This window comes from Montipora capricornis, chromosome 3, assembly GCF_036669925.1.
Source record: "Montipora capricornis isolate CH-2021 chromosome 3, ASM3666992v2, whole genome shotgun sequence".
NCBI lineage: Eukaryota > Metazoa > Cnidaria > Anthozoa > Scleractinia > Acroporidae > Montipora > Montipora capricornis.
Genome location: NC_090885.1, coordinates 445,551 through 455,550, shown reverse-complemented (window position 1 = coordinate 455,550; position 10,000 = coordinate 445,551). Strand labels below are relative to the sequence as shown.

The window sequence follows — 10,000 nt, the reverse complement described above, 5'->3', positions numbered from 1 at the left end:
CCTAGAGATCTCCAGGAATTATTTCCTAAAAGTTACGTTGATAGAAAAGTATCTCAAGCAGATGGTTCCATTGATTTAACTGATTATTTAAAAAAGGATGGAAGTGTTTTAATGACTAATGATTTTAATCTTAACAATAATGAAATAAAAAATATAAAAGATGCTTCCAGTAATCAAGAGTTACGGTTAGAGGTTTAGGGTTTAAGGTTAAAACACGTCAATGAAGGAGTAGCTTCAATAGCTCTTCAAAACAGACAATATACACACAAAAAAATAGGCGAGAGTCATATCACTTCACATGAAAATCGTAAAAATGTTTTCAAATATGCAACTGATACCATCTGTGAGCTTGGCGATGATTTTGGTATTCAAGTAGACATTCTTAAAACAGATTTTAACCAAATGCCACACAATGTTCGTAAAAATGCTTTTGCAATTGATGTCCTCAAAAATACAGATGGTTCAAATATGTGTATTATGTTAGATGGAATTGGAATCTCTTTAATCGTATCAGAGATAACTTTTCACAAAAATATGTATTGAATATTCCAGATATTCGTTACGGCAATCAATTTAATAGTGCAAATTTGTTATTTCAAGGGTTAAATATAAACATCTATTATCAAGCTACCAAAAAGATTTCAAACCAATATCACTAGATCAGATCAATCTAGAATCTATCTCCTGGTGGTACTTCACAAAGTATTCAAAACAGAATTTATATCGATTTTAAAAGTACTTTTGATAATAATAGTCCATCAAAGTTGAGAATTTATACTCTAATACATGGAATCAAAAATTAATTTTTACATAATTTAGATCAAGTATTTATGATTGGGAAAGAGCTTATGAAATATCGTCTGATGAAAAAGTTACAATGCATATGCCAATCAACATGAATGGCTTTGATATTTTAAAAACATCACATTATTTACATGGTTATCTCATCACCAATTTGTCAGATAAAACATATATATAAATGGAAGTAAAAGAGTCCTACTTCCTAGTGGATCAATAATCAAACAAATTCAAATTTTATATAATTCTTTCAAATTAAATTATTGAAAACTAAACATTCAAATTTATTATGGGTTTCGATTTGCATTTAACGATTTTTTCGTATCAGATCAGAATACACATATACAAACGTTAAATATGAATTTAGCATTACAAAATGGCCATTTTAAAGTCAAACTAATAAACAACGATATGCCAAACGAAGAGCTCGCTATATCGATTAAATATATTCGCTAAAATAATATATACAATATTATAATGCCAACTGATCAAAAAATATTTAATTTCAATCATATAAGGAAAAATCTATCAGACGAAAAAATTAAATAGATAAAAGATTTGTATAAATATTATGGCAAAAAATTTTGGTATATAAGAAATCATTTCAACATTACCAAAAAATGCATCTATCTACAAATCTTGGTTCAGTTGGATTAGTAATTATTGGGACAATATCAAGCCCAATAACTTTAAATCCAATTATTATTGGTGTCATCAGTGGATGTGGTGTTTTACTTCAAACTTATGCAACTATGATCAAAAATTAGAAAATGGCAAATTTGCATATACTAGTTATAATAATCTCTTAATTGAACTAAGAGATTCATTACGCTCTGGTGTATTTCATGAAAAGTTATTTTTTAATAAATCTTATGTATTTGATAATATTATTAATGATAATTGTGTTTCTATACCAGAAAAAATAAAAAAATATTTTAAAAAAATTATAGTTCAATCAACAAACAAATCTGATTCCAATATTTCTCATAATTATTCAGTCTTTTTGGATTTAGTAATTGGACCATTAAAATTAAAATTCCATTTTTCAGAAAGCTTGTGTGTTATAAATTTTATTGATATTATCCTTTTTCTATCTTTGTTAACTATATGCAAAACTGTGCTTATAAGATCAAATGTCTTCCAAACACGGTTTATAATATCTCTTTATATTCCTAATGTGTTTCTGAGTGCTATATCTGTTAATACATTCTAAATATGGTATTTTAGTATATAAACTGATTTTTTTCTAATTTTATACATATTTTCATAAAAATCTATGTAATTAGTTTTAATAATTTCATAATGTATTATTCCACAAACAGTACAAATCATTTGATAATCTATTTCAGAAATTTCTTGTCCACAACAATGTGTTTTTTGATTATTTTTATTGTTTATTTCTTGTATTTTTACAAAGCAAAAAGGACATATAACATATTCTTTTAAAAACAAATGGTGAAAATGTAATTTTTCACAATACATTTATATGTTATGATACTAAGATAATTTTTTAAATATTATTGTTTAAAGTTTACTCATAAAGTTTACTTATAAAGTTTATCAAATGTCACGCTATGTTGATTATATGAATATTTAACACACTTCATGCATGCGTCTTCCAAATTCACTTCCAAGTAGAAACCAAAATGGAAATAAAAATCATATGAGAAACAATTTTGGTAAAAAAAATGAAAGTTGTGATTGGTTAAAACTGACTTAATTATGGGAAAAACCCTTCATTTTGTTTTCATGTTCCACTTGATTGATTATGTGAAGATTTAAACACGCTTTTTATTTTATCAAACGAGTTGATAAAGGTCGAATAACCACCGTGAAAGATTTGGAAAGATGATGTCTCGAGCGTTAGCCCTTCGTCGGAGTGAAGGGCTAACTTAAGGTTAAAACTGACTTAATTATGGGAAAAACCCTTCATTTTGTTTTCATGTTCCATTTGATTGATTATGTGAATATTTAAACACGCCTTTTATTTTATCAAACGAGTTGATAAAGGTCGAATAACCACCGTGAAAGATTTGGAAAGTTGACGTTTCGAGCATTAGCCCTTCGCTCCGACGAAGGGCTAACGCTCGAAACGTCAGCTTTCCAAATCTTTCACGGTGGTTATTCGACCTTTATCAACTCGTTTGATAAAATAAATTTCTGTTTCAATCTCCCACCAACGCAGCACCACAGTTTCTTTAGAAACTAACATTTTATTTAAACACGCTGCTTGTATCTTCCAAAGTAGCTTCCAAAATGTAAGCCAAAATGGAAATAAAAATCATTTGAGAAACATTTTTTGTAAAAAGATTGAAAGTTGTGATTGGTTAAAACTGACTTTATATTTATTAGATCATTTTCATGGGAAAACCCCCTTTCTTTATTTCCGAGATTGATTGCTTCTCTCCTCCGGAGCTGAGGCACACGTGAAACCAAACCAACAATTGTTGATTGTCATTCGCTTGTCTTACTCGCTGCAGAAAGGTCTGAATTTTTACCGCTTGTCTTAGCAAAGGTATGACTGATTAGAGTGTAATAATAATAAATAATAAATAACACTTATATAGCGCTAAAACTATAAAATATTCTAAAGCGCTTCACATAATAAAAATCCTATTCTGACTAAAAAAGAAGAGAGAAAATGAAACAGAAAACGACATAGAAAATTACTGATAGTAGGCAAGTTTTAAAAAGTGGGTTTTCAGTTTCCTCTTGAAAATATCAATGTTGGCGGATTCCCTGATTTCAAACGGGATGGTGTTCAGAGTTTCGGTTCTGCATGCTCAAATGATCTGTCACTGAAAGTTTTTCTGACGCTCCGCGGCACAGCAAGCAAGTGTTGATCTCTGGACCTTAGGTGGTATTTGGGCTAACTTTGTGGCTGTAGAAGATCTTTAAGGTAGGCTGGTGCGGTTCCATTGAGGGATTATAGACAAAAAGGGCGATTTAAAATTGAATACGAAAATTAATGGGCAGCCAGTGGAGTTGGAGCAAAACCGGGGTAATATGGTGGAATTTCGGAGTTAAAGTAATAACTCTAGCAGCTGAGTTAAGGACTTTCTGTAGACGGTTTATCTGGCATTGAGAGATTCCATGTAGTAAAGAGTTACAGTACTCCAGATGACAGGTTACAAAAGCATGAACAAGGATCTTGGTCGATTCAGGTGAGAGAAATTTCCGAATTTGCCTGATATTGTATAAGTCATAGAAAGCTTTATTTCATATTTTCCCGACTTGTACGTTCATGCTCATGTGACTGTCAAACCATGAGCCTAAGTTACGAACAGCTTCTGAAGGCTAAATCTGTGAGTCGCCAAGCTTAATTGAGTCTATAGAAACTTTCGATAACTGGTGTTTAGATCCAATAATAAGTAATTCTGTCTTAGTGTCATTGAACATAAGCCTGTGTGAAACCAACCAAGCCCACACGTCAGCAACGAAGCTTTCGATTGCACTTACTGTTTAGATTTTGAGAGGCAGATGAGTGTGGGCGAAATGATAAATATATCTGAGAATCATCAGCTTAAGAATGCGTTGCTGGAAGATGCTTGTGACCACTTAGAACAGACCTGACGCATAGAGAAGGAGAAGAACTGGTCCAAGGCAACTTCCTTCAGGGATACTGCAATCACGTTGTTTCGGTTTTGAGATCTCATCTTTCACAAGAACATGCTGCTGCCTTTGACAAAGAAAGGACTTGATCCACTCCTTAGCATTGCCAGTGATACCGAAATCATTATCAAGAATGTCCAGCAAGATCGTGTGGTCAATGGTATCAAAGGCAGCACTTAAATTTAGGAGGATAAGTAGAGTGACCTCCTGCCTGTCCATGCTCATCAGTATATCGCTCTGGACTCTCAAAAGAGCAGTTTCTGTTGAATGAAACTTGCGGTAAGCAGACTGATTTGTTGGTAGAAGAGCAAAGGACTCACAGTGTGCGAATGACTGATTAACAGCTGCTTTCTCTGTTGTCTTAGACACAAAAGAAAGGTTGCTAACTGGTCGAAAATTCGCAACTCTGCATCAAGTCCAGAACGTTTCAGCAGAGGGTTGACATGTGCTATTTTCATGACCCGGGGAAATGGCAATCTCGAAAAGATAGGTTGATCATCTTTGTTATGACAGGAGAAATTTCACTTAAACACTGGTTTACCAGCCACGTTGGTATCGGATCAAGTTTGCATGATGCGCTGGAAGAGGTCATTATTAAATGGTGAACATCATTAACTGACATGGGAACAAAACTGTCGAGCTTGGCATCAGGTGAACTACCGCGTTCAAGGATATGTTGCGACTGGCTGACCTCTATTCTGTCGAAGCTTTTTTTTAATGCGCTCAATTTTCTTGTAAAAGAAATCACCGAAATCATTTGCCACTTGATATGGACTAGTATGTGGTAGTAAAGGATTGGTAATGTGAAGTGCTAGGTTTCTACCCCATATGAACCATGTAAGCGTTAGCCCTAGTAATGGAAATGGGCCCACACAATGACAGAGAAAAACTCTGACTAGGGCGGGAATTGAACCCACGACCTTCGGTTTAGATCACCGCTGCTCTATCTACTGAGCTACAAGGTCAGACGGGAGCAGGCCGTGGGAAGTTTAACATCTTCAGTTGATTTCTTCATCAAGGCCTCTGACAGGATCAACCATACTATAGTGATCACCAAGCTTTTTGAGTCCATGGACGGTAGTTCTCACATTAGGGTTAGGATTACCCCTCACATTGTTGCCTATTTCCAGATTTCAAAATTGGTGTAACACGTGCGCGCTTCCACTCCACTACTGGGAAGGGTTAAAGATACACATTGACGACGGTGCAATTATATTCGCTGTCAGTTTAAGGATTTTAGCTGGAATTTTATCTCAGAGTTGACGCTACGGTATCTAAGGAAACTGATGAAATTGAAAGTGCGTTCGTGAGGATTGATATTTAGCATTTATTCTGTGAAATCGACGTAAATAGTGGCAGAATGTTTACAGAGCCGTGGAGAGGTGAGGAAAATATTCTGCCACTTTTCACCGAGATTCAAAAAAATAATTGTTTTAGTATGTACACACGAAGTGCTGTGATAACATTTGCAGAAGAAAGCCATTCAAAGTCGATTAATTGACATCTTAATACATGCGTGGAGAACGTGCAAGCGGTACAAAGTATGCGCGAAAGTGTTTACAGACACGGCAAATCTAAATAACTTTCGTTAAAGTGCTATTGTGACCAAAATCTGAATAGAAAAAGGAAATGATTTTTGATCATAGTAGCACTTTAAACTCCTCGTTACAAACTAGACAAATGGTCATTTAACACCGTCCAAATCAGCAATCTTAGGCGCGTTTCAAACGTTGAACTTTACATGTGCCAAATCTAATGCAAATGAGAAAAATCTATTGTTTTCACTCATTTTCATTAGATTGGGTACATGTAAAGTTCGACATTTGAAACGGGCCTAAATCGAAAATCTGCTTGTTAAAACATTTTCACTGCTGTGTTGTAATATGACCCGTCTTGTTTCTTTGCAGACATTTTTTTTATTCGTCTTTTTCCATTTCCCCGATTTCAGTAACAAATTCGTTTTGCTGGGCAAACCAGTATACAAAATAGAATTGCTACGAATCAAACAAATTGTTGGCGTGACGATTGTATTTTTAGAACTAATTATCTGGAAAAACGGAGTCAAACACTAGTTGACAAAAATATGAAGTCTTCTCTTACCCATGAAAACTTTAAGGCCACATTTTGTGGCTCTTTTGTATTCTTTGGTACAGCATCGTCTTCTATTCTTAATATTTACGATTCAGGAAGGCTGGCAAAATGTAAGTTTACGCCGGCCATTTTGTCTTGTTTGAATCACGCATTACACTGCACGAAAAAACGGATTTACACCAAATTTGCACAGAGCAAATATAATGCAAACATATATTTACTCTAAAGCAAACCTGTAGCAAACATGGTAAATGTCGCATTTGCTACTATATTCACACAGGTGTAAAAATATGGTGCAAATGTGGCATTTACCACGTTTGATACAGGTTTGCTCTAGAGTAAACATATGTTTGCATTATATTTGCGCTGTGCAAATTTGGTGAAAATCCATTTTTTCGTGCAGTGTTATTCACTCCTTAGGGAGTGAATAATGCTCAATTACTCCGAGATAGCGAACCAATCAGATTGCTTGAAACACCAAGGTCACTGAGTGAGTATATACTAATATCATTTATCAACCACAACAAGGCACAGTTTCTTTACTGCGAATCATATCAAACACTCTTAACATTTTCGTTATAATTCTTGAAGTTGTTTTAATAAAGTCAGTGTCAATAAAATTGGTAAATAGGCAAGAACGTTGGAATAAACACTGTTCTATATTTTACGACAGGTTAGAAAACCCTAAACGATGTTTGTTCCAATACTGGCAGATACAAGATTATCATGACTGTAGGCCATAAATCATCTGGTCTTTAAGAAACTTGAACAGCTTGTTCCAGGCTTCTGCCGTCTCCTCTGTCCAACTGGTTTTCAGTAAATCTTGAAGAGTGGACATAAGGGCACTTTGCATCGACTGAAATCAATCAAATGAAATACTTATTGTAAATAGTTGAAGCCCCATATTATTTTGGAAGGGAATAAAATATATTTGACCTTTTCTGTTTGATGATGCTGGTTGATCAGGCAACCATTATTGTGTCTGGAATGGGTCGCAAATCTATGGTCTCCAATTTTCCAGTTAAATTGTTTTAAAAATTCAAAGAGCATCTTTTCAAGTCATTGAATATTACATCGAGTTTTGGCAGCCATTTCATTTAATCTCTTGTCTGAGTTATTCGATTTAGTGAAACATCTAATGATAAAAACAGGCGCAAAGAGTTTGACACAACGTTTCGATGACTCCATGTCATCATTTTCAAGTGAAAAAAGAATAAAGTTTGACAACTTAATATAGACCGTACGAGGCGATAAAACGTAAAATATGCATGCAGACAGTGACAAATTAAATAAATAGTTTTGCGCTTATGGAGTCTTATTGCGTGTTCAGGCATGGCCTTATCTTCTTTATGAAAAACATTTCATAAACCAGACAGTCCAGTTTTCCGTTGCACTTCTTTAAAACGGGAAAGTTGTTGGTAAGGTCGCCGATGGTTTTCAGACCGTGGTCGTTCTTTAAGTGTTTGCCGATTGCTGAATAACGGTGTTCGTCAATACGTTGGTGTAAATGTCGGCTGGTGTAGCCGACATACTCTGCATCACACAGATCACATTTATAATTGTACACAAGGCATTGTTGGCTAATTATGGTGGTTTTGGCTGGCACATTTTGAGGTCCTCACAAATTTTGCGACTCTTGAGCTTGCACTTCAGGGTTTTCAGACCGCACTGAGGTGACAAAGTGACAGATAGTGGACTTGATGAGACTGTCAGGGTACTTGAGCTTAGTGAACATCACCTTGAGATGATCACATTCAGATTTGTAAGACTCCCAGGTGGACGACAGGTGGAACGCACGATTTAATATGGTCTTGAGTAGCGATTTCTTGTACCCTTTATCGACATGGCTGTGGTGGTGAAGAAGTAGACCGGTGTTCGTTGGTTTGCGATAAACACTAGTTTCTAGTTTGAATCCTTTCTTGAGCACTTCCAAACCGATAAAGGGTAATTTGTTATCAGATGCTAATTCCATGGTGAAATTTATGGATGGATGACAGCTATTAAGCGTTGATAAGAAATCTTCTGCTGCTGGCACATTTTTCATCGTAGCAAATGAGTCATCCACGTACCTTCTGTAAAATTCAGGGAGCTTGTTGTCTTGCTCTAGTTTCTCGTCGATAGAACAGAGAAATGCGTTTGCCATGAGTGGACCTAAAGGGGAGCCCATTGCCACGCCGTCGATCTATTCGTAAAGCTTGCCATCAAACTGGAATAGTTGATTCGTAATTGCAACCTCTAGAAGTTGAACCAGGGCAGGTTTTGTAATGCTAAGATTGTGTGTAACATTAAACCAGTTGTCAACAAACGCCTTCTCAGCGATGGTTTCTATAGTTTCTTGAAGCGGCACATTAGTGAACAGAGACGTGACGTCAAAGGATACCAAAATTTCATTCTGGTCGATGATTAGGTTTTGAATCTCATCAGTAAAAGAGAAGTTATCCAATACTGTATAGCGATTGACTGACAGGGGCTTCAGCTTTTCATCGAGCCATTTGGCGAGGGCATAGTTGTATGTAACAGTGGCAGATAGGATAGGTCTCATTGATAGTTTCTCTTTATGTGTCTTTGGGAATCCATAAAGATGGGGAAGGCGTGAGCCTGCCTGGCAAACCAAAGCAGATTGCTGATTGCTAACATTTTGCTAACATTTGCAAACCCTAATCCTAACTATCCAAACCATCGCTGAGTAGGCGTTTGTTGACAACTGGTTTAATGTTACACACAATCCTAACATTACAAAACCTGCCCTGGTTCAACTTCTAGAGTTTTAGCGGCAATGGGCTCCCCTTTGGGTCCACTCATGGCAAACGCATTTCTCTGTTCTATCGAAGAGAAACTAGATCAAGACAACAAGCTCCCTGAATTTTACAGAAGGTACGTGTATGGCACATTTGCTACGATGAAAAATGTGCCAGCAGCAGAAGATTTCTTATCAACGCTTAATAGCTGTCATCCATCCATAAATTTCACCATGGAACTAGTATCTGACTTAATATATTACCCTTTATCGGTTTGGAAGTGCTCCAAAAAGGATGCAAACTGGAAACTAGTGTTTATCGGAAACCAACGAATTCCGGTCTACTTCTTCACCACCACAGCCATGTCGATAAAGGGTACAAGAAGTCGCTACTCAAGACCATGTTAAATCGTGCGTTCCACCTGTCGTCCACCTGAGAGTCTTTCAAGTCTGAATGTGATCATCTCAAGGTGATGTTTACTAACCTCAAGTACCCTGACAGCCTCATCAAGTCCACTATCTGTCACTTTGTCACCTCAGTGCGGTCTGAAAACCGTGAAGTGCAAGCTCAGTCCACCAATGAAAATACTATTCACCGAGTGGTTTTGCCTTTTAAGGATCAAAAGTCAGCTGACTCAGTGAAAAAGCAATTATCAGATCTAAGTAACAAACTCGATCACACTCTTCAACCTGTGTTCAAGAGTCGCAAAATTTGAGAGGACCTCAAGATGTGCGAGCCAAAACCACCCATAATTAGCCAAC

At 35.9% G+C, this 10,000-nt stretch overlaps 1 protein-coding gene and 1 pseudogene across 11 annotated transcripts in view; both read right to left on the bottom strand.

Annotated features, from left to right (window-relative positions):
• Nucleotides 1–7,010: 7,010 nt before the first annotated feature.
• The window catches only part of LOC138041853 (globin C, coelomic-like), a 96,269-nt gene continuing 93,279 nt past the window's right edge, over nucleotides 7,011–10,000 (bottom strand). For all 11 annotated transcript variants that reach the window (XM_068887529.1, XM_068887525.1, XM_068887530.1 and 8 more), the window contains one exon: nucleotides 7,011–7,357. In XM_068887529.1, coding sequence (XP_068743630.1) covers nucleotides 7,226–7,357 — 132 coding nt within the window. In that variant the 3' untranslated portion in view covers nucleotides 7,011–7,225. The remainder of the gene's footprint in view (nucleotides 7,358–10,000) is intronic.
• Nucleotides 7,787–9,043, bottom strand: LOC138041852 (uncharacterized; annotated as a pseudogene).